Source organism: Amblyomma maculatum, chromosome 8 (assembly GCF_055883805.1).
Source record: "Amblyomma maculatum isolate TAMU_Amacu chromosome 8, ASM5588380v1, whole genome shotgun sequence".
In the NCBI taxonomy this organism is placed as follows: Eukaryota; Metazoa; Arthropoda; class Arachnida; order Ixodida; family Ixodidae; genus Amblyomma; species Amblyomma maculatum.
The window spans coordinates 88,618,243-88,643,412 of NC_139351.1; the positions used below are offsets into that span (position 1 = coordinate 88,618,243).

At 46.1% G+C, this 25,170-nt stretch overlaps 1 protein-coding gene across 1 annotated transcript in view; it reads right to left on the reverse strand.

Annotated features, from left to right (window-relative positions):
- Window positions 1-25,170, reverse strand: part of LOC146181730 (VWFA and cache domain-containing protein 1) — a 71,949-nt gene that overhangs the window by 15,623 nt on the left and 31,156 nt on the right. The window contains exons 3-22 of the mRNA XM_084576733.1: window positions 16,582-16,730; window positions 15,937-16,043; window positions 14,752-14,890; window positions 13,612-13,756; window positions 13,260-13,395; window positions 12,783-12,869; window positions 12,384-12,521; window positions 11,050-11,150; window positions 10,174-10,306; window positions 9,619-9,768; window positions 8,998-9,121; window positions 8,172-8,298; window positions 7,484-7,652; window positions 5,984-6,126; window positions 5,309-5,406; window positions 4,186-4,380; window positions 3,673-3,795; window positions 1,219-1,321; window positions 671-769; window positions 168-233 (exon numbers count right to left, since the gene is read on the reverse strand). Coding sequence (XP_084432859.1) covers window positions 168-233; window positions 671-769; window positions 1,219-1,321; window positions 3,673-3,795; window positions 4,186-4,380; window positions 5,309-5,406; window positions 5,984-6,126; window positions 7,484-7,652; window positions 8,172-8,298; window positions 8,998-9,121; window positions 9,619-9,768; window positions 10,174-10,306; window positions 11,050-11,150; window positions 12,384-12,521; window positions 12,783-12,869; window positions 13,260-13,395; window positions 13,612-13,756; window positions 14,752-14,890; window positions 15,937-16,043; window positions 16,582-16,730 — 2,532 coding nt within the window. The remainder of the gene's footprint in view (window positions 1-167; window positions 234-670; window positions 770-1,218; window positions 1,322-3,672; window positions 3,796-4,185; window positions 4,381-5,308; window positions 5,407-5,983; window positions 6,127-7,483; window positions 7,653-8,171; window positions 8,299-8,997; window positions 9,122-9,618; window positions 9,769-10,173; window positions 10,307-11,049; window positions 11,151-12,383; window positions 12,522-12,782; window positions 12,870-13,259; window positions 13,396-13,611; window positions 13,757-14,751; window positions 14,891-15,936; window positions 16,044-16,581; window positions 16,731-25,170) is intronic.

Here is a 25,170-nt window from a genome sequence, read left to right on the forward strand (position 1 = left end):
TTGGTCCCAAAGACCCGTGTCCCCCCTTAAGCGAATCATTTCTGCAGCAATGTGCAATAAAAAAAATGAAAGAAAAAAAGAACCCAAGCTCAACGATTAGGCCTAAAGCTTCTTGCATGATGCTGAATTTACGGCTCTCGCACATTCGATCAGAGCAGTGCCCTCACCTGGTATTTGGCGCAGTGCTCGCCATGTACGGAGTTGGTGAGGATTCCTTCGAGGCTGGTGTTGAGCTGAAAAATAAGATAGATAAAATGAGTTTCCTCTTCTTCCATTTGTCTACCCCAGCATGATGGAATAATAAATAATAAGGCTGGTGACTTTCTGAGCATTTAGGAGGAGGCGCACAACACAAGAATATCCGCAACAAAAAGCCAAACACAACTAGCACTGTTTTGTGGACCACTTACAACCACCTCTGGTTATCACACTGTAGATCTTTGCATCACTAGATGAGGGAGTCTGTGTACCAACACTCTCTCTGCTCGAGCTAAAAGACAGTTCTATTTTACAGTCACACCTTCATGTGCTTCCATATGTCTAGAGACTGCTTCCAGAAGCTTACGCCGTTGAGAAAAAAAAAATGCACATTCTGGTCCAAAAGGGTGCCTCCTTTTGCCGCACCTCAAGACAACTAAGCTTAATTAATGGCAAACTAAGCAAAGCTCACCTTGTAGAACCTCTGCACAGTCCAGTCTCCGTAGTGGTTGCACTCCTTCTTCTTCATGAATCCTTTGTGGTTGGCAATGTCACTCACCACCAGAGGTTCCTGCACAATGCAAGCGTGCAATCTGAACCAGAACGCAGACTCAACAGCATGAGGTTGCTTTTAATGATTCAGGGCTGTCTTAACTGCCACATTCACCTCAAAGCAGCCTACAAATGTTGGAAATGAGTCTTGGAGAACTCTTGAAAAGTGAAAAGTGTTAGGATGAATGCAGCTGCTTTTTTCCCTCCTACGAAATTAAGAGGAAGATTTGTGTTTGCCTTATAAACTGACTAAAGAGGAGATAAAATTCTTTTAACTGGTTGCCACTCCAATTGTCCGACTGAAAAAATGCTGCATTAAAGCAACAGAAGCAAAAGGTTTATTAAGGGGTTAAGTATATTGTCCAACTTGACCTGTCTGACTGCCTGAAACTTTTGCATGTGCAGAAGCTCCCACGATGCAAATGTGCTGGCTGTTCTGTGTCGACAAAAACAAATGCCAGTGCCTACCTTGCGGGTGATGTGCTGTTGCTCCAAGCCAGCTGACTTGAGGGTTGGCTCCATGAGACTGGGGTGGGCGATCAGGTAGCCCCGGTCATCGACAATGAAGCACCTAGCAGGAAAAAAAGAAAATGCCGGTCAGAAACTTGTAACAGCCCCAAAAGCAATTTGCACAATGTTGTGCATATAGACGACCATTACCCTCCACTTCAATAGACGTGCTTCCCTGCCAGCATGTGAAATCAATAACCAGGTATTGCAAGTCAGACACACACACACAAACCTAATATACCGTATTTACTCGCATAATGATCGCACTTTTTTTTTAAAAATACTGACGCAAATTTCAGGATGCGATCATTACGCGGGGTAAATTTTCTACAAAAAATTTTTGAGCACCGAAAACGCAAACAAGTTGCAGGTCAGGTCAGGCAACATATATCTCGATTACAACCAAAAATAAAAGCTGAGTAAGGCTTACCTTCGCAATAAACACGCACATTAAGCATCACATGGAGTGCTCAATGGCCATTTATTTTTTTTCGTCAGTACTCTAATCAAAGTCTGAATCCTCGCCATCCTCGCTTTCACTGCTGCACGACTCATCGGAAACGGCAGTGTCGTCGCTGGGAGCATCTTCACAATCCCACAGGAAGTCATCTTCCGTTCCATCCAAAGCGTTAGATATGCCTGTCTTCTTAAAACTCTTAGCCACTACCTCGTCGGGGATACTGCTCCACGAGGACGCTCCGAGCGCCCTTCTCGTTCACAGTTGTATTCCGGGGCATGTCGAATGTCAGTAGAGTTTGATCGGCGTTTCCAATTTGCGACATGAGGTAACCGCATTTTTCGCGAAGCCTAGTGACGAAGTGATGGAAGTCTATCACTTTGCTTTCATACGCGACTGGGAGCCGCTGGCACAACGACGTCCGCCGCCTCAGGGAAAGTCCATTCCGTCGCATAAAGCGAGTCGTCCAACCGGAGCTAGCGCGGAAATCCTTTGCGGCGATTCCCAGCTTCCTGGCAGTTGTGCGCGCCTGCGTCTGTAGCATTTCTAATGACACTGCACAACCATCCTTGCACAGGTCCCTCACGTATTCTAGGACCGCCTCCTCAACACGAGGGAACTTGCCCGTTTTGGGTCCACGGAAAGCCCGCCGTGCCTTGTTCGTAGTCATCAGCTTCTCGCGCTGCTTCTTCCAATAGCGTATCCTCATTTCGTCCACGCCTAAATGCCTACCAGCAGCGCGGTTGCCATGCTCCAATGCATAGTCGACAGCCTTGAGCTTGAACGCGGCGGTGTAACTGGCATACCGCCCCATGGTGAAATGGTGTAAACTCGCACAAAAACACAAAGCACACTACGACGCTGCCGAATTGCAAAATGGCGAACGCCGCAAAGCATGGAATCATGGGAACTCCAACGTTACTAGACTAGGTTGGGAACTCGTCGGAATGCATTCGCTGCGGGATGACTGCAGATCAACCACCAGGCGGCTCCATGTTCGGGGTGCGATCATTACGCGGGGAATTTAAAAAATAGAATTTTGACCTCAAAATTCAGGGGTGCGATCATTACGCGAGTGCGGTCATTATGCGAGTAAATACAGTAGTACATACAATGATTTTTTTTTTAAATTACCACCATCCTGTAAAGTAAGCTCTTCTGCGAGATTAGCCTAGCATCTTGGCAGTGACATGCATGTTTGTAAGTAGCACAAAGTTTAAAAGCAATCACACACTCAACCTCAAAGCTGTTTTTGATTTTTTCTCCTTGTCTATGCCATGGTATACAAACCATAGCCACAAACAATCAAGTCAGGAAACAAAACTAGCTCCTGGCAACGAAAACATTAGAGTTTCACTGTTTCTTCCAATGCAAATTACCAAATTTTTGGAGGCCTCACAAACAGATGATTTGACTGTACATACCATAGTTCCCCCACTTCATTCAGCAATGTATTTCTTTCCCTTGCACTATTTACCCCAGGGAAGTGGAACCCAAATGAGACAACAAAGTTGAAGCCTCTTTCATTCGGAAATGTAACAGAAATTCAATAACATCTCAACTTTATCAGACAGAAAAAAAAAAAAAAAAATTACACAGCCAAAAGTTGTCATCACCTGCTTCTAGTGAAGTTTTGTTACACTTTAATCTTCACATATGAGGAAGTCTCCCCATTTACGTTGACAATTTTGTGAACCTTTTTTTTTATCCATAAAAGCACAGAGATATGGAGACAGCAATGCACTTCCACAAGACTTCTTTACACAATTTTCCAGTCCGTCTACTTCAACTTAAGTCTATGGCTTTTAAGCAACCCAACATATAAAGCTCTCTCCAGATGCGATACTTTGTCTGGTATGGTACTCAGCATTCAAAGCACAATTCCAACCACCCTCGCAATGATGGCCAAGACTATGAACGGCAAAAAAGAGGAGACAGCAGAACAAGACACTCACGCTATCTTGTCCTGTTCGCAAACTTCCATGTTGACCGTCAGCAGCTTATAGAAGTAGCCCAACGTGAGATCCATGCCGATGACTGCAACAACTGCATCTGAGGGACTGTGCAGGGCATCTGGCCTGCATTGCACATCAGTCACAGTCAGCACACTCTATCCAGAATGACGCAAATGGACCAAGTCCATACTGTCAAAGATTGCAAAACTTTAGCAAGCAGCACTTTTGAGGTCACTCAATTGGCCTGCATTTTTCTTGAACAACATCTAAATGAAGCAAAGAAGATCACTAAACTATTTTTATGGCAAAAGCTGCATAACTTATACGGCGGTCTAAGAACTGAGTCGGGGCCATTCGTGCAGTTTCTAATGCAAAGGACCCACAAACCGTTGCATGACATGTTACGGGACCTGTGAATTATTGCGGGGTTCACTCATGGCGTTTTACAGGCCAAATTTTCGTCGGGTGTCGGTGCCCAGCACCATGCAGCAGAATAAGGATGACCGTGCTTACTTGGCCTGGTAGATGGTGTGGCTGAGGGTGACAATGTAGCCGGCGCCCCCCATGTCCAGGTAGGGTGCCGTGAGGACCACCTTGCCGGGGTGCTCGAGCGCCCGCGTGTACCACTCCCTCTCGGTGGGGTCGTAGCTGCGCTCCAGTACAGTGCCAGGGTAGGCCACCATCGCGCCGCACGATGTTGCTGCATACCTGCATGAACAACATTGTTGTCGCCGTTACTGTAGTCGTCCAGACTATGTCCACTGTGGGACGCTTGCATGCTGTGCGTGATGAAACACAGATTGTCATGTTTCATTAGCTTAATGAATTTGGAAGTAAGCTGTCCCACTCTTTTCCAAGGTGGCAAAACCAACTTTGGCCGAAGATGCGGTTTCATTGATCCTGGGTTTCTGTTGTTCTTCTTTCAGCGCTTGCTAGAGTGCTGAAAGCTGTTGAGGCAGCATGTCCAGGGGTTTCCGCGTTTGACCAACAATGCGTCATTAGTGTTCATTTTCTTCGCTTACCAATAATAAGCGTGTGAGTGTGCTGCTCCCAAGCTTTGTACAAGGAAACTAGTTACTAGCAAAACTTGATCTCTTTACCAATAGAAGAAAATGGAGGCAAGACAAGAAAACACAATGAAATGGTCTTCTTCACTTATTTTTTTTATTATACTAAAGGAAAAAATATTTAGGAGAGGGGGAAGGGAGAAAGAAAGAAAGAAGATGAAGAGGAAAACACAAGTACTAAAGGGAGCACCGCGAAAAGAAAAGAGGCCTGAATAGAAGGACCTTAACTACTCCAGCAGTCTTCTGTACATAAATAAGGTGGATTACATTAGAATTTTGCTAATAATGCAGATATGGGGCATCAATGAGATCACAAGGAAAACAAGGGGTTCTGTACATACTACTGCTCAAAGAGCAGTCGAACCAACGCACTCCCAGAGTAGCTGTCTACGAATTTTCACCTTGCTATTGGTGGAAAAGCTAACTGCTCGTGTTGCTCTAAGAAAAAACGAAAAAAAGAAAAGGAGCGAGAGAGAGAGAGATATCAGAAAACTAATGACATTGTCCAGCAAATACATCCCATTGCTAGAGATTACCTAGCAATGTTCATTAAAGAACAGTGGACATACCTTCGCACTACATGTTTGGTGAACTCGCTGCTCTCGAAGGTCCTCTTCCACTCGGGTGTGATTCGGGCAATGGCCAGCACCTCGTCTCGTACGTCCGGCTGCGGCAGCACGAAACCAAGAGAACACTTTGCGTCCAGTAACAGTCGTGAAATGTGTCACGCCCTAGCACTGCAGGGCAACTGTCAGGCATAGGATCATTCCAACACGAATGCAACAGCCAAGCAATGGCTGCGCACTTCGGCATAAGGACGGAATTGCTCATCACGTGACGCGGCATCGTAATTTTACACCGTTTTACATGTGACAAACTTATAAATGTAGAAAGCTAACATTAGTTAACTTACTGTACATAAAGGCAACTGCTAATGGCTAAACGGCAACTAGAACCGCCAAAGCAAGCCAAGCCATGTGACGAATGACAAAGGATCAAGTGGCCTTGCTATGAGGTGATGTCGTTTCATGCAGCAATGACAGTTAAGTGGGTGACATGACAAGTAACGTAACAAAAGCGTCATTTGACTCATATACAATGATCCCCATGTGGCAATATCGTTTCATACAGATGATAATGCAAGATCTGGCTGTAATAGCTGAAGCTGTAAAAAAAATAACGCACACAATGGCGGAACAAGACAAGAGAAAATCCAAGCAGCAGTGGCCACAAGAGAGAGGTACCTTGAGTCCTGGGTTGGCGATGAGCATGGTGGTGTCGATGAGGTAGGCCATGTATCCTTGCACCCGGGACTTGGTCTCCTCCTGAGACAGGTACTCAAAGGGCGACAGGAAGCAGGCCGCCGACAGGAACAGCGTGCTGCCCGCTGGAAGGCAACAACATGGAACAGTCAACCGGCAGGTCACATCGCAGCCTTTCGAGTGGGTCACAGTTGGCCAGTTTCGCGCAATTTTTCTGAATACAATCGAACCCGATTATATTGGACCTGGATAATTAAAATTTTGGTTATATTGAACTCAAGTGAACCAGTTGTTTGATATATCGAACTCCGCATCACGTACTGGAAGGTGCGCCTTCCCCAAAGATGACCACATCACCATTGGCCATTTGCCGTGTGAAGTTTTCAAGCCACGCGCGGAAGGAATGAGAGGGAACAGTTCGGCAACGGCTGGTCTAGACTTCTTGCTTCTTGATGTCTGCAGCCGCCATAGCTTGAGCTACGCTGCACGTTCAGCACGACGACACAAGACGCGCATCGCACGTCACCGCGGCGCACAGAGGGTTCACAACACGCACTGGAGAAAGCGTCCGACACTCTGTCTGCCACGGGCTGAGCTGGCTTGTCGGCGCTGGCTCGTCGGCGCATGCGTAATGCGTGCTGCTGCAAACGAAGATCGGGAAAGAGAGAGGAAAGGGGGAGAGAAAGCTTGGCAGAAGAGTGGGCACACCCTCGCACTTTGCTCTATTGCAATAATTCCCCTTTCCCGAACATCACGGCTGCATTGGCTGTGTCTGCTCCGCACCGACCGTTGCCAAACCGCCTCTCATTTTGAAGAAGAACAGTGAGACTTAGACAAGGACGAAAGGAAGACATACACAGACATTCGGCCTCTCATTCCTTCACATGGCTTGCAAACATCATGTGCTGGCACGCGGCAAATTATCAGATCATCGCAGATGCGTGTGCCTTTGGGGAAAGGGCGCGGCACTGCTCTAGACCAGCCGTCCTGAACTTTTTTCTCTCATTCCTTCCGCTTGTCGCTTGAAAACATCACGTAGCAAATGGCCCGAAGGAAATGCGATCGTCTTTGGGGAAGGCACACCTTCCAGTGCCTGGTGCGGAGTTCGATATAATGAACGACCGGTGAAATCGGAGTTCGATATACGACGCAGCTTTCTCGTACTTTTACACGGGATTTTCAAAAGGATATTCCGTGAGTTCTATATAACCAAAATTCGAATTATCCGGGTACGACTGTATGAATACAGAAAGAGGCAAAGGTCTTTAAGGAGCTACACAAAGGATGTGAAGAACCTTGCTCAACACAAAATGACCTGACACATGCTATACAGCTTTTAAAAGCATGCGTTTCTACACTACATATCTTCTCAGAAATCAGTCTTCACCATCACTGACAGATGTACTAGGTAAATCAGAACTCAAGCCGGCAGACGCTAAGCACGTAGTGAACAAGAACAAGTGTCACTGGTCAGGCACTGACCCAGCGTGGAGAGCTGCTTCATGTGTCGGCACAGTTGGGGGGGAGCCACCAGGTCCAGCCGGTGGTAGTAGAACTCGCCCCCCGGCATGTCGCCCGTCCCCCTCAGCACCGGCTGCTGTCGGCTCGGCTTCAGGCTCACAATGGCAATGACGTAGGGTGTACCAGCCACCTGCACAGTAAGCGAGATAATGTGACGCATCGAAACACTGGCACAGACATCGTGATCTAGAATCATATGATGGCATTTCTTCTTTCTTTTCTCTCTTCTTTTTTTCCCACATTCTTGGTTATTAAGAAACTGTTCCACTCTTCTTGTCTTTTAATTTGACGTGACTGAACAGAGAATGTAAGTGACCAAACCACAGGCAGGCATCCTTGCATTCATTTGCAATTACTTAACAAAATAAGGTTCCAAAGAAGTAAGCTAATGATAGAGCAATCACTTAACCAAATAAGGTTACAAAAGAAGTAAGCTAGAAGCATGATAGACAGAGAAGGAAAACCTACTTAATTCCACCATAATTTCCTTATATCTACCCTTTCTGTATTTTCTTTCCTCAAGAATGTTATTTTTTTTAATAATAAACATGTCCCATCTGTCTGCTGTGTTGTAAGGTAAAGAGAAAAGCAGAGAGATCTAAAAGCAAAGAAAAATTCAACAATACAATGTTGAGGTGATCAAACTCACCCTGGTCCAACGGTACACGACTTCAGAGAGTTGCTCTTCCGCTGGCTCTGCTTCGACCAAGTTGGTGGCATGGTCGGGGGATTCCACCACCGACGCAAGCGTGAGCTTGTTTTCGCCACTGGAACCACTGTTGGAACAGAGAAACAGAGCAGAAACCTTGAATACTATTATCACACCAGCCACAGAGCAACTACCCTGTTTGTCAAGCACAGAGAAAGCAAGGTAACTATTTGTACACGCTCATCCTCAGCTAGTACGTATACAATAAACTTTATTTTTGTTGGTATAATCTGGTTTATGGTTTATGGGGGTTGAATGGCCCGAAGCGACTCGTGTTATAAGGGACACCATAGTGGTATTATTTCAATCACCTGGGGTTTTTTTCCCTTTAATACATGATTTCCCGCCATGGTGTACAAATAAATGATAAAAGTCATAGCTTCAACAGCAGTGTGGAGCCAGGCAGGTGGTTGACCCACCTGCCTGGCTCCACACTGCTGTTGAAGCTTAAATGCAAAAAAAATGCAACCTGCTTCCCTACCGCAGTCATCCAAATGAACACAATCTTCAGCATTCTCTTTAACAGAAGGTGCAGTGCACCAGTATTGCACAATATGCCAGGCATTTTTTCAGCAGCATGACTAACAAGTCTTTTCGTCAACACAAGGAGCACTTCGGCAATATGCGCTTGCCATAACTTCCAGCTTTTCTAGAGTCCATCTAGCTCTTCACGCATGCAAAGATAAGGGAGCTGTCTGCTTGACGGATGGCTGCAGTAAGCCCAGGAGTGAACTGGACTACAAAGACACGAGGCGGGGCAACTCACTTGAGAAGGTCCTGTCGGAGTGCGTGAAATCCGGGCCTGTTCTCCAAGTGGAGGATGTCGGTGTGCATGGGTTGCTCCGACACCGATGAGGGCTTGGAAAGAGCCGGGTGGACAATGGCCACACCTGATCAAAGGGAGACAAAGAAATGGAAACAACAATGCATGTTAGCAGAGAATCTGAATCAAGAAAAAAATAGTAAAAATAAAAGGAACACAAAACATCCTGGCTCTTGCTCTCAGCCAGCTTGTGAAGTAAAATTTTTGAAAGCACATCCTAATTCCATCAGAAACCCGACAAAGACCAGAGGTCGATTAGATATATATATTTTTCAAATCTGATTCACAAAACTTAGCAAGAGGTATACATAAATGGTTCGGAATGGCAAAGAAAACTAGAGCTCAAATCATTCTCATGCCAAAAGATTTAAGCCAGATTTGTTATGAGAAAGAAACTGTGGACATAATTTCTATGAGATAATGGTCTTATCAGCCTGGAACAGCTGCATGAATATGGTGTAATTACTAGAGTTTCCTAACCAGCTTAATGGAAAGCTGATGCTACTGCACTCTTGCAGAAAGTTCGCCTTGACAGCAAGCTGCCCACCGGCCGTTTCCCCTTACCCGATCTCTCCACAAGGAAGCTGTAGGTGTCGGGAGACCTGGAGAAGTAGACAATGTCTTCAGCCATGTCCGACACCGAGATGTCAATGCCAGCGACACCCAGGAGGACACCGTGGTGAACTACTGCCTTGCTGATGCTGATCACCAGGTCTGTGAAATAGTCACATGACAAATGACAATGAGAAACAGCCACCAAAAGATCGGCGTATTCACACATAGTACGAGTAGAAATGTAATGCACTCCAAAATACTAACACCGAGCTATGCTAGAAGACAAGCTGACCTATATATAGCGCTGCTAGTGCTTTGTAGAATTCAAAAAGCAGTCATGTTTCAAGAATGACATTTTAATTATTAACTGCCACCGCTAACGACAACTGCATCCGGAGGGGATAAGTAAACAGTTGTTTTTAATTGAATATCAGCTGTAGGTTGCCTTGAGCTGGGATGCAAGCAGAATGCAGAAAGAAGAGGTTTAAATAGATCGGAGTAAGTCAGAATTTCATCACATGTACAGAAGAGCAAAAAAAAAAAGAAAAAGAAAAGAAAACTAACCCTTGCTGACGTTATCCCACCAAGGCAGGGAGAAGTGAAGGGACGTCGGATGCCGGTGGAAACTCAAAGCAGAGTAGAACTGGCCCATGGTGAAACTCAGGTTTTCAGTGGAGTTGACCGCAACCATGGCACCCTGGATTCAGCAAATGGCGAGACAAGAGTTGGTTCAAACCACATGAGAAATGACTCGGTTCTATCTGGTAATCAATAACTGGCCTGGGGAATACTTAGGAGTTGTGGCCTGAGCCCCATCATTCCTTTTCAGCAGCAAAATTTTGAAGCGCAGGGTATAGATGCTAGGTGATAACAACATTGCAGCACTTTACCCCAGCAAAAACTGTTCTGCCTACACAATTAGCAACTCTTGCTTGGATTACTTTTTTGCGCCCACTTGGCTCTCCCTATGAGTAGCTGACATGGCACAAAGTACAAGTAAATATGGCAATTAGATAACGAAGCTGACCATGCACACGGTTTTCAGCATTTTTTTGCTGAAATAAATTAAGCACATTCGACAAATTCTGTGCTTATTCACATCCACACTCTGTAAGTTCTTAACCAAGATGTACAGCTAAGCCATTGTCCACTCGACTTTTGTGGAAGACCCCCACCCTCTAATTTCCCTTCAAAATAAGTGAGAAAGAAACTGAAAAGAGCATCTTACTGAGCATGTCTGCTATGGCTAGCTTCTGCATTAAGGCAAAAAAATTGGCCATTACGAGTAAGCATGAAAAAAAGAAGCGGCAACACTTACAAACTGCTTTCAGAGGTCCTGCAAAATATGGTGGGGGTTGATAAGAATGACACAGGTTGCAAGGTAGAATGCAGTTGGCAGGTGCATCGAGGAAACCGGCACTTGTGAAACAGCGCCCTTACCCTCAGCTCTGGAGATGGGACCCCAGGCACGTTGTACTTGACGAAGTTCAGCTCGGCAATGTCCCTCAGAAATGACGTCTCGTACATGATGGGCTTGCCATCTGCGCATATAACAAGGCACTCAATCAAGCACAGGAGTTGACCGAAAGGTAGTGCATTGTCTAGGGCATACATGTCGTATTTCGTTTTTCAGACTTCTCACTCAATTCGTCTTAAAAAATGGTGCGACATATGTATATATGACAAATAATGACCTCCCACCGTGCATCATCTTTTGCCATGGCCACTTACTGCTTGAAAACAAAATTGATGATTACTGTAAAAGAGGAAAAAAAATCCAGCTATTTTTAAAACATTATCTTATGACAGAATTGTACAATCTCGCCACAGCTGGACTGAATGTGGAGGCATGTGCTTCGCTCTGCCGCCGTATCCTGCCAAGCTATTCTCTCAAAAGTTTCTATCTCTGCTCCAATTCCATCCACACCACTTCCATTTGGCTTTGTGTGCGTGTAGTGCCTTGCTCCTGCCCAACATGACATCACCTGGGAGACAAACGAGCTACAACGAAATAGAAAAAAAAATATGAAGAGAATATAGCTATGAAATGTCCACATAGCTGCAGAGACCCTTCAATAAGGGCTATCAATAAGGACTACAGTCTTTGCATTGTATGGTGAAAGTAAATGCTTCCCTGTTTGAGGGCACGAGCCAATGTTGTAAGCTGAAAATGCATCAACAATACCACCACACAGGATATCCTCATACTGTACAAACTATCATAAGATGTGGATGTGCCATTCTTTCCAGAGAGAATCATATATCCATAGCGCACTAGTAAATGCTCAAGGATGACAGCACGTACGAGAGATGGGTGCGACGTAGTTAACAAAAAACATATATATATTGGTTGCAGAGTGTGCACACTGTTAACTGATTTGATTTCACTCAGGCTATGAGAGAAGCCGTAGTGGAGGACTCCAGACATTTCGACCCTATGGAGTTCTTTAACGTGCCCTGACATCGCACAGCACACGGGCGCCTTGCTTTTCGCCTCCATCGAAAAGCGGCCGCCGAGGACGAGATTCAATCCCGCATCCTTGGGAACAGTAGTCGGGCGCCATAACTACTGCGCCACCACGGCGGGTAGCCCACTGTTAATTGACACATCATTGCGCTATAAGATAACCTGGACATACTATACAAATTCAAAAAGTATATATATAATATATTACAACAGGCAAACAAAATCAGCCAATTCAGTGAAAGCACACACATTAAACATCTGCACATAACCTTGATCGACGAGCTGCAGAACAGAAACCTGTACTCACCGTCGATCACTGCATACGTGTTGATGACGACACGATGGCCGCTGGTTCGGTGGCCACTCGCAATCGTCTCCAGCACAGGCCGCGCATCCGCGATCGACGAGAGCAGACCACGGCTCACGTAGACAATCAGCGCCTCGGCTGCATAATGCAATTGTCATGTCAGAGCAGACAAGCAATAACGGCTGACAACAGACGTTCTGCAACACTGACAACAAAACTGTAGGCTGGCGTTTAAACAGAGCCACACCTACTAATTTGATAACGGTTAGGCCTGGTAGTTGTTTAGGCAGACTAGTACATGAGGTGAAAACCAACCATATTCTACCACATTTGCAAACCAACTCAAGGTTGGCCGGCAGGTAAAAAAAATCAAGTTACGTAAATAATAAATCTACTAACCTTGCTTGGAATTGTTCTTGGATGGTCGGAGGCTCTTCTGAATCATTTCGAATGCCTTGCTGAACCCAACTCGATGGTTTGTGGAATCTGCGAGTAATGAGTGCGTGGAACGGTCAGGATTTTTCCCACAGCACATAGCACTAGACAACACATCAAGTACAACTAGCTGTACACTGCTCCAATACGCTCCATGTATGCCACAGAAGAGAACGTAGAAGTACTGACAGCAATGTCTGGCTTAAAATTAAATCCAAGTTAACAGTATGTTAACTGCAAAGTGCCGCTGCGTTCCTGGCATTGCAAAATATGCAACCGACATGGCCACTATTACAATTGTTGATATTTCGAAAAGGTGGAGAAGATAATGTTATATTTGGGTCCTGCACAGAATTTCGCCATGTAAAGGAGGAAACCCTAGTGAGAACCAGGAGCAGTCTCTGTTACATTACAGTCTTCATGCGTGGAATTAACACCTACTGGGTGCCTTCTGCAGTGAGTCTATGAAGCGCCCAAAGTGGTACTTGGTTTCGTAAGTGGCGTACGCCATCTCCCTGGAGAGGCACTTGTCACTCTGGGGAAACTTCGGCTTGCCTGACAGACCAATGAGGCCAACCTGGGAGAAAAAGACGCGGAAAAGCACAGACACGTTCAAATGACGCGTATAGTAAGGAAGACTCTTTCCTACTTAAATGAAGAACTACAACAGCAAAACAGTTAACGCTCCACTGAGCTCACTTAAAAACTGCTGTGCTAGCAGCGGCTGGAATTTTAAAAACTCAATATGTGATTGTGGAAGAGGCACCTGATGAATGGGACTAGAGCAACTCACCCTGTCATGGTGGGACAGTGTTGACAGGACGTACTTCGCCACAGCCTTGGCCGTCATGAGCTGCTTGGGGCTGAGAGAGTTGCCGTGGTCGATCACAATGACCACGTGCTTTGTGTACGGTTGAACCGTTGCCAGGTAAATGTCCCTGGGCAGAATTAACAAGTGCAAGAAGGTCACGAGCATATCCCCTTCGCTGCCCTTCTGATTCACCGCAAAGGAATAAAACAGCCTGCACAATTTCACTGTATGACACTCATTAAAGCTACACTGACATAACGGGTTCTCGAACTTGACAAACCTGCTTGTTGGTGTTTAAACGAAATGAAACTTGGTTCCTCTTTCATCACGTAAAAAGTGCATTCTGCTGATCCCAACAATTTTTCCTTAGTTTGGCAAGCCTTGAATTATGACACGGTGTCCGAGCGAACTCATGCTTGTTTGATGTGCAATGCATACATCATCATCACACAAAGAGGCCACACAATCTAGCACTGAATACACACTCACATTACAATTGCCACTTTTCTCAACCAAGGCTTCCATTGCCATGTCTGTAAAAAAATTTGTTCGCATCCCAACCTTGTGATGCTTTTTGCCTGGTGGTGTAGATATTCCCACTGCCCAATTAAAATAATTAGGACTACACTTATTCACACGTTTGGATTAATATACGATAGGCAACAGCTAGACGATTTGTCCGCCCTGCATGCCCCATAACGGCAAATACTGTCTTGCCACGCACTCTTGCACTTTTGCTTTGCAACTGCCGCACAATTTTATTTCCCATTTTGTTCCCAGAGTCCTGGGAGCACTTCTCAACTTTGGCAGCAGCATTTTCCAAGACCTAGCAACGCTCAATACGAGTCTCATACATTACGGTCCACTGTTAAAGAGAACATAGACCGCGTGGCCGGCAGGCTTTACAACGCACTCCCAAGCGACCGGGCGACAATCACACAAGGTGCATGCACAGTAAGCATGGCTGGCTGCTTTTCTAGAGCGTGCACATAACGCCTCCCATTCTTAACAGTTATCAGCGGCAGCGCTTTGCAAAGCATTTAGGCCATGTGATCCCACGTTCCATTTAACAGTGGACCGTATTGTACACCACAGAAGAACACTTGTTCTTTACCAACCGACCTGTGGCGGAGGTCGTCGACGTGCCTGCACGACCACTTCCTCACGGTGCTGTAGGCCGGGTACTCCGTGTGGATGCCAGCAGCCGACACAAAGTACTGCCACTTGATAGAGGGGCGTGACTCCAGGTTCTTGCGGAACACTGCGCGACAAGGCAAAAACTTCAGCAAAGCAACGGGTTTCACGAAAAAAGTCGGTTTGAATGGGCGAGCACGTCGATTCCACCGTGCGCTTTATTCTGACAACGGCACTGCTATAGGGAATACCTCACTGGCTTCGCTTCTGAACAATCTAAGTTTGTCACAGCCTTCATTTTTGCAAATTCACAAAAGGTATCGTGAGAGAACTGGAAAAAAAGAAATCTATTAAAAATGGCACCAAAGCACGTAAGAACACCAGATTTACTGCTAGACCTGACTTTCAAATATGCATAAACCTTGTGGCCACTGTGCTCTCCTCTAGGGAGAAACCTTACGCACTGGTTAAAAGAGAATGGAGCAAAATAAACCACCCAGAACAAGGGATGCAATAAGATCTTGAAGCGTGGCAGCGACATACGCTGCGATATCATATAAATTTTCAACCACAGGTGTTATGTAGAAAACCAAAATCGCCAGAACTGTTTTGTGAACATTACTGCTAACCTGTCAAAACATTATGCTTAAAAACCGAATTAACTACACTACCATGAATATATTTCATGACAACGGGCTCATTTGTAACAAGAAAATAATATGTAAAATGCAACTTAAGAAAGTGAATTGTGACATGCCAAAATGCTTACGGTGATATCTAACATATTCCTACTGCCCAGAAAAAATTTACCTGAATAAAAAAACTGCACTTCAATGAAAACCTTACATTACAAGACACAAGGCACCTTAATTCGATGAGCAAGCTCAAGTTATGTTCTCCCAGCAATGAAACAAAACTAAACATAGCTCTTCTCGATTCACTACGTTAAAAAAGACAAGGCACTAACCTGTTGTACTGAGCATCATATGCAATCAAGAAATGCTACAGCTGCAATGATTCACAACTTTCCTGATGCTTTACATAGGTGAAGAAAGGTAGCCAGTGCTGACATTTTTGTTCAGTTGGATCATGACTAGATCACCAGTATCAACATCTAATGCCAGCTTTGAGAGGCTGAAGCTCGACCAACAAATGAAAAGGCAAGAGCCTTACCATCAGTGAGATTCGGGCCAGGACTGAAAACACCTTTAGGAAGGGAGAGTGGGGCAGTGTCACAAGTGGTCGAGTTGGTGATCTCGGTGCCAAAGTGGTTGTCCATCCTGAAAGAAAGGGAAAAAAAAAAAATTAGCTCATTCTTTGAACAACTGCAACTGCTAAGAAGTTCAGGCAAGGCATGCTTTACCATACGTGTAAGTACAACTTCTGCCCCTTGAACAAGCAAGGGCCAATTTGTAATATTAAAGCATCAGATGAGACCAAAGGTCCACGAATATGGTGTGAGCATCACACTGCAACCCAGCCAGCAACTGCAATTTATTTTTTTTTATTACTTTACGCTAAGCATACCTTTAAAAGCGCTCTTTAACGTCGTAACTTTAAAATTAAGAGGACAGTTTGCGCAGCATTGCCAACATTTATATTTGGTCAAAAGCGAGGAAACAAAACAAAACATAGAATTGAAAACAGTCAGCCCCCTTCTTGTCTTGAAAAGAAATTAATACAACTATGCTACATACAAACACCTGAAAAAGCGCACAAAGTGTAAAAAATGTTTCATCTTCACATGTAATGTCTTTTAATTTAAGTATAAGTGAAAACATAGAGAAAAATTTCTTGCTAGCCCAAAAAAAGACTCACATCAGCACACTGGGATCCATGAGGCAACAGGGGTTCACCGCCGGCAGAGCAAACCGCTGTCGAAACCTGTACAACTCTTCCACAACGTCTGAGCTGCGGTTCAGAAGGGCCACGTACGACGTCAACTTCTTGTGCAATTTGTCAGCCATCTGCGAGGCACAAACAGAAAGAAAAAAAGAAACTTTTGAGCTTGCGAAAAAAGAAATTAATGCGAGTAACAATGTTCATCATCATCAGCCTGACTATACCCACTGCAGGGTGAAGGCCTGCAGTGGGTATAGGTGATGATGATGATGGGTATGATGTGTCAAGCAGACCTTTACAGAAGGAAGGTTAATGTGCACAATATCCATCAAGCATGCACTCTAGCCAGCATGTTCCCTTGAAGTGTGAACAGCACTGTACAGGGGTTGGCATGCAGCAGCACACACAATGCACTGACAGTGCCTTATTTATTATAACGCCCTTTCTTTCCATGTAAGGTAACCAGCCAGCAGCAAACATTTTGCACAAAAAAAGCAAGGGCTATTGCGATGAAAGTGCCTAATGGGGCTGTGCTGATATACTACAAGACCATTAGAAACACAGGAAAGGGATAACAACTGTATTCAGGGCACCTTTAATACACTGCTTCAAGACAATGTGCCCGGACTGAGGTACCTAATGCAGTAACCGTACATACTGTAAAAGTGCGCTCAGAAAAACACCCAAAAACACTGTTCAGCTTGACCGATATGTTCACATGCTTAACTGATCAAAGAGACATAAACAAATGTGAGCGTGCATATGAGAATCTTTTTTTTTTCTGATGGCACCCTTTCATTTTAACTTATTGCTACATTCTTAACTGCGAACATTAGATTTCAATATCAGGGAAAAATCACTGACAAAGAGCAAATCTTTATTTTCTTCTTGCGGAGCTGCCAGATGCGATGAACTGAAGGGCAAAACTGAAATTTATTTAAACAACAAAAGGATGCCAGGAATGTGCATTCAGATAACGTTAGGTGCCTTTAACTTCCTTCAAAGCCTAATGTGTAAAAACTGGTGTGCATCCTTTCCAGGGTCTTAAAGTAGTAGAGACCAAAGTTTTGCTGTGTGTTCTGTTTTTGGAATGACACACAGGTCATTACAGAAGATAAACATCCATGTGGACTGCATGACAAAGCACTGAATAAATTGTAAGTGAATGTTTCTTTCGTGCAGTTTCGGGTTCGGATGAAATGCCGACTGGCAGCTATGACATCAAATACATGTTGAAATCAGTGAGGTGCAAAGAAAGTAGAGTATGGTGACTGCTTAACTCAAGCCTACACATTAGATGGAATCGCAAGAAAGGAGATAAGCATCAATGTTTATGGCAGATTTTTTTCATGACTAACATGACCTGTACTTATATGTGACGTCAGAGCTGCTGTTCAGCAGTTGGAACAGAAACTGCTGGAGATAAAATTTGACTGGAAATAATTCAGCTGGCATAGATGAATTCCACATTGTGCCTCATATACATTTTTGCCTTGAACACCATTCCAAAGAACAAAAAAAAAAAAAAAAAGTGATCCAAAGTTGTGGTGTCTTTACCGGGATCCGCTTCTGAAATATCCTCCAGCAAGAATTTTTCGAACGAGTCTTGCGGAAGCTCAATTAGAGGCCGTTAAATTTTGAATTGCAACGTCTTCCTGCCTTCCTTTTTTCTCTTGTCACATCTGTACAGTCAAAGGCCCACGCTCCTTCACTGGTCCCAATATCAGGCTGCCGACGCGAGCGGGAATTCACCCAGTGTGCTTCCCGACACACCACCATGACACGGTTGTCTGGCCACAGCTACAGCAGCTATACGACGTCTAAAGGAATACTGACCAACAGCCATTTCCGGTACTCATACATACGACACGGACAAAGGCACAAGTTAAAAAAAAAAAGCTCTAGAAAGGGCTCGCCAACTTTCGAAGCCGCGCATATAAGCACATTTGCCTCAAATGTTTGTGACAACACAATCTTAACGATTTAGTGACTATGCTCCCAAAGTGAGGCAGGGCCCCTTCAAGACTGCTCAAAACGCTACCCAGTTTCATGGAAGAGATTCAGCGTACAATGCCCAGTGTCCTCCTCTTCGTTCTTAAAGAAATACTTCTTTCCGTGAAGGGCAATCTAACTCGGTCGCAGGGCTTCCATACTGCTAGCACTAACTCAAGAAAGTGAAGACGCAAACATGGTCACCATTCTCTGGTCGTCTTTATCACCGCCTGCTCCCATTGTCACCTCGAGTGCAACAAAGGAGGCACAAGATCATGAGAACAAGGGCCATCCGTTGTTCAGTGATAACAAAAAGAATGCTGACAGAATTCAGCTGAACGTACCCCCTCAACGTCTTAAGACAATGAAAGAGGAGGCACTTGAGTGTAAGGTACGTTGAGTGCTGTACCTGGCATGAAGATAATGGGAAGCAACAAAAAGAAGACAAAATGGGAGACGTCGCGGAGCAGGAACACAACCTACAGATCACCTACGAGTCTTGTGTCCTCCAACAAAAGTCCACTGCACACCTTAAGACAATGCAACAACCACTTGAATACATCCTACGCACAAGGCATAATCTCTCGCCTCAGATAAAGAAGGGAGCCATGAAAGATAAAGAGCAAGTGCCCACAGAGGAAGGTGCAACAACATTCTGGGCCGTATCAGGCAAAGCTGGGACTCTGAAGGAATCTTAAGATGATGTGGCAAGAGCTGAAGAAGGGAGTGCGAGAACTGTGGGCCATCTGCGTGTGATGAAACTCATAACACCAGCAATGGTGCCCAACCTTGGGAATGAAGCCGCTCACTCCAGGACATATTTAAATGAACACACAATGAAAACAAGGAACGACCTGTTTAAGAAGAAATCATGATTTTGCAAACAGAAGAACCAACAATAGAATAATTAAAGAACTACTTCTATTTTCTGAAGTTGAAATCCTTGAACAAATTTTCTTTGTTTACAAATCACATCATAAAAAACCAGAGCAACAAAATTTTAAGACTGCAAGAATGAAAGCAAACCAACCGGGAAGGGCGCTCAAGCAGATGACGAATCATTAAAGCAGCAACACTGACACTGACAATGTCCAATATGAGTGAATACTAAGTTGGAGATTTTCACAGCTAAAGAGCAGGCTGGGAATGATTAGGCAGAGAATTTTTGAAGTAACAAACACAGAATTTTGTGCATTACAAAATACCTGAACTGCGGTCACAAAGTGACGAGCGTTAAGATTCATTTTTGCAGAAAAGACATCAAGCAGCTATGCAACGTGGCCCACATGATCTATAAAAAGCATCTAGAGCAAATGTTCGGTTAAAACAATGTGAATAATCAGCTATTCTTCAAAGCCGCATCAAACCTCTTGTCAACTGCCTTTGTTATACGATTGTCCAATAACAAATCACACAACTCACTGCCTAGGAAAAATCTTATACGCTGAAACAATGCTGTGCAATGTACAAAACACATCACAGAAGAGGCTGCTGAAGTTATCAGCCACTGCTCTGGTACTTCTACTGCACGAGGATTTTTGATGTGCACCTCAATTACAGCATAGACCAGTTTAGCATTTAATTTCTGCTGGAATAATACTTTCACAGCGAATTATGCAGCACATCACTCAAGTTTGGGGTTGATACCACGCAGATATGGTAGCTTTGTTCATGAATTGTAGTCGACATAAGATGGATAGACAGTTGCTAGAATGATCAACTTGGCAAGATCATTGTGATCCATTTTAATAACAGCAGCCATGAAAGGAAGAATTAAGTCCCTTGTGTTGTGCTCGGCTGACATAAGGCGGTTTTTGCGGTGCACGAAGATCAGCGCATCTATTTATCGCATAAGCACCATTTATTCAAGAAGCTACCGATTAGCAGTAAGCAAAAACCTGCATTGCGTTCATTCGATAATGACAGTCGGACAAGCCAACCTCCTTACACTTCGAATTATTTCCGCACAGTCCCGCCTGCGACCGTTGAACTCAGCGCGGACCGCGACTCGGCCAGAGTTCTTCGGCCCTCGGCCTGTAGGGACAGATGTCTACCTTCTTCCGCGACATGCGCACCGACAAGGCGACACGTCCAAAGACAACCCCGGTGTGTAGAGCATGCACGCACGGACGGACGGGGTGAAGAAGAGGAAGACTGTTCCTTTCGAATTCTCTCCCACACATACACCGTCTTCGTGGTATTCGGTGGCAAGAGAAACCGCACGCAAGAATGAAATTCGTAGCAAGGGAAAATGAAAGAGAGCGAGGGTGGTGCCAAAACCGGCTCCCTTCACCGCAACCGTCACGACGGGAATGTTGCTTCTAAGCCCCCCTACCCCAATCGACACGAGCAGCGGTCAGAGAACACATCACAACACAAGGGCAACAGCAAGGAAGCCCGAAAGATAAAAAAAGAAAAAAAGAAAATGCGCAATGATGACCACGCTCAGCAAAAAAAAAAAAAAAAAAAAAGCAATAAAGAGCAAAGCCAGGGAAAGAACGTGCAGAGAGAGAGGGTGCAAAGAAGGGAAGAGGGGTAGTAATACGCGATGCCCCGCCGTGCAGCATCAAGAACAGCGAGGGGGGACGGCGAAAAGACAGGCTACAGCAGCAGCGATCCGCGGCGTGAGCCGTAACGAATTACACCTCCAGAGGTCAGCGGAGGCGCCAAGTCTGGGACGGACCAAAGAGGAAGGGAGGGCGAGAAAGCGCGCGCGCGATGCGAGCGGGACGCCGCCTACCGGCAGCGGAAAGCACGAGAAATGAGGGGGGCGGCCGCGGCAAAAACACTACACTACAGAAAGACGACGCGGAGCGTAGCTACGTCTCTTCTAGCTTCCCCCCCCCCCCACCCCACCCCCCACCCCACTCTATCTTTTTTCCCTCCCTTTCCTGTTCATCTGAAATTCGTGCGCTGCTAATGCTAATGGTTCCGGCACTGGCCCATTCTTCTCGCTCGAGAGGCGGCGATCCTGGCGCGCGTCCCGTCTTTTGTGTGCGTGCTAAGTTCGTGTTTCGATTCCATTAGTGACGCGCTCGCGCACTCGGAACGCCGCCGGAGAGAAGACGGCTTTAAGCGACCCGCCAGACGTCAGGCCGAACGGAAAAGGGGGCTTCGCCGCACACCATGAATTGATTCGAGCTCTCAATCTAACGTCGGGACGGGAAGAATGGAAGAACCGTCTCCTTTTTCGAGAAGACAAGAGGCCTGAGCCGAGAAGCCGGCATTCCCCTTTTTGTCACAAAGAGTCGGATATCCCATTAGTATTACTTCCCACCTCGCCACGGTAGTGTCCGAAAACTGTCGCCTGCGACGGGTCTGGAGGGAGTGGGAGCGGCACAATAGAGGAGCGGGGAGTCACGTTCCCCGTCTTCTGTTGTACGTGATAATCCAATTCGCTCAGTAAAGAAAAGAGACCAGGCGAGCGAATGGGTACTGCTTGCCTCTCATGCATCGATTCCCTCACAGGCTGGATCGGTTCTCGCGGAAAACATACTATTGCGATCCGAGTCCCCTTCCACTGTGCACGACGAGTAACGACGCGACGAAACCCGATTACGTGATCGCAATGCGGGACGACACAGCAGCCGTGAGAAGGCGTACAAACGCGTGAGTGAGGTTCTGACAATGCAGTTTGTCTTCAACGAAATAGACTAGAAATTCTGTGGCATTTTTATTTTCGCCGTCTTTTGAACTAGTGGAGTGAGGCGCACGCGTCGTCTGCATTCGCCTGCGAGAAACTGCTGTCTCGTCTGAGGCGCCGTCTGCGAGCGAGTCATAGTCTGCGTCTGCACGCGTCACGCAAAAAAACAAAAATTCTTGCGACTCCAACCGCGCATACAGCGCCGCCAAAATGTCCTCAATGTCAGCGCTAGAGAGCTACGCATCGCATGCATGCGGCCGCAACCAAAGCCTCGCCGCCGTCAAAGGATGGCGGTTCAACCCGTGTTCCCAGAACGGCCCGTACGAAAAAGATGCTAGCAGCGAAAGCCTCATTCTGCTACTTGCTGTACTTAAGCTGGACGCCGCGCACTTGTACCCGGCGAAGAGATAGTGCAAGCATCCTCCGGCACACAAGAGCGCGCGACGCGAAAGGAATCCGCGAGCCACACCGGATAGGAAGAGATGCCATCGGAGTAAAATGTGATCCGCGCCGACAAAGGCCTGCGAAGCACGTGAAAGGGAAGGTAACCTATAGGCGGCAGCGGTGCGAGACGCACACGGAAAGCGAACAAGCCCGGAGGGAACGCAGAACGGCAAGGAGACGGTTAAAACATAAAAATAAAGACCGTTGTTCCGGAACAAACAAAAGCGGCTTCTCTCTCTGGATGAGGCGCGCGCTGCGTATATATATCTGCGCATCCGCCGCTCCCTCATCTTCTGTGCGCAGCGCCAACGTTAAATACGCCGGGAAACGAGAAAAAACAACGCAGGAAAGAGCTAGGATTAACGCGCGCAGACGACGAAAAACGCAGTAAGAAGCAGACGACGACGGCGGCGGCGAAGCAGCAGACGACACCGCCGACAAAGGAGGAGAAAGGCGGCCATATTCCGTCCGTTTTAGCACACAGGCCACGGCGTGCCGGGGAGTGAGTGCCCTGTGGGCAAACAGCGAGAGATAAATAAAGATTCGCCCAAGCGCGACGCCACCGCCGTAAAAATGCGCCGCCATTGTAGAAGAACAAAAAGGGGGGGCCCGGTGTGTAAAAGCAGGCGGCAAAGGCACACGCCGCCGCCCAGGGAAAAACCGAGAAAGGTTTACTGGGAACGGATGTATACGTTGCCGTAAAAAGAGGAGTGGGTAAGAAAGAAGAAAAGAAGGACGCCGCTGCACTGGTCGGCAGAGCTTCTTCCGCCGAAAATGTCGCGCATATAGCCTTTCTTGTGCCGCTTCGCCATCGTGTCGCAGTCTTGGAAGCAAGCTCATTCCGCAAGCGGAGAATGGGGAAGGACACAGTCGTTTTCCCGGTGCTTGAACGTCTTTCGGCGCCCATTATAGGATACAGGAAACGCAGAGGTTCGTGGAGCAGAAAGCCACAAAAGATAGACAAACGAGAAAGAAAAAGGAACGCTGGAAGGTGGGGAGACGAGGAGAAAACACGAAATTTTACAGCCCGATCCGTCGGAAGACAGGTCGGCGGCAACAACGCAGGGCGAAAAAATGCAGTCGCTGGGCGGAGTGAACACAACGACTTTTTTTTTTTTTTTTCACATGCAAATTTAAGCGACACCCGCACGCGAACCAATGAAGCTATGACCGTTATCTTAGGGTGCGCTCTTGATAGTATGCACTCCGCACATATAATCATAATTTCAGTCTATCGCTTCCTACATACGGTTTCGTTACAGCTGCAGTCTCCATTGTGCACATCACATTTACTTTCATTTGGCTTGGCAGAGTTACACCAATGTCGAATGCAATTGTCCGATGATGAAGGGTGGTCGGTTCAGCTCGAACTTCTCCGTCCCCATCACCTCCCTAGCATTTCTTGCATGATTTTCTTAGACCCGAACAGGCCGCGCCACCAACAGCTTTCCGTCCAGAAAGCTTCGAGTTCATCGTGCTGCTCGACAGCCGAAAAATCCCTCGGGAAACAAGAGACATGCTGCTCAACCTTCTTTCCCGTTTCACTACTTCGGACATGAAAGCTGCGCCTGAATACCCGGGAATGTGGCGCCCTCTGGGAGTGGTTGAGAATTCGTCGATACTGGTTGAAAACGTCCTCGTGAGATGCAGCCGCCTGCGAAATGGTGATACGTGTTCTTGACAGCTACCGCCATCTGTCGTGTACACCTGTTCCGAATATGGACTGTGCATGGCGCCCGAGATCAGCTCCGGCTGCGCCGATCGCAGAGGCCAACTGCGCATGCGCAGCGGAGTTTGTGGTTTGTTTGCAACCAGGCGAGAGGCGCGCATGCGCTTAGTGGCCCTGTGAAAAAGGCGATTGCATCTTGATCACATTTCAAAATTACGAGGGACTTTAGCGACTAAAGTAGTGAAAGGCGAAAGCCTGAGTACCGCATTCTGCTATGCAACTGGCACTGATTATTAATTCATTAAATTAGTCATTAATTAGCTAGTTATTAAGTAGAAAACTGATTGATTACTTAATGAATTGGTAATAAATTAGTTAATGAATTACATAAGTATTCATCAATTAGTAATTAATGAACAAATTAGTCATTAACTAGTAATTGATCATTGATTGACATATGGCCATATAAGGCACGCATTCGCGCATACTGTGGTGGTGCTGTGATTGGTCGAGACTCTATGACGTCATCCCGCCTCGGCCAATCAGAGCCGCCGCAAAAGTAGGACACATTTTGTCCACGACAGCATGAGCCATTAAAGGCTTTCGCCTTAAAATCGGTGAGACAGGAATCGTGAACGAACGAAGCCTTCGAAGAGGCCGAAAGAAGAACGGCACAGATGAGATCTAGAAAGGAAAAAAAATGAAAAACACTTAACGAACGTGTACAACGCCTGAGAAGATCAGAAGCGCGCTTCCCAAGCAAGTCACAAATCTGCCGCCGATGCTGCTGGCAATAGGAAAAAGAAAAGAAGGAAGG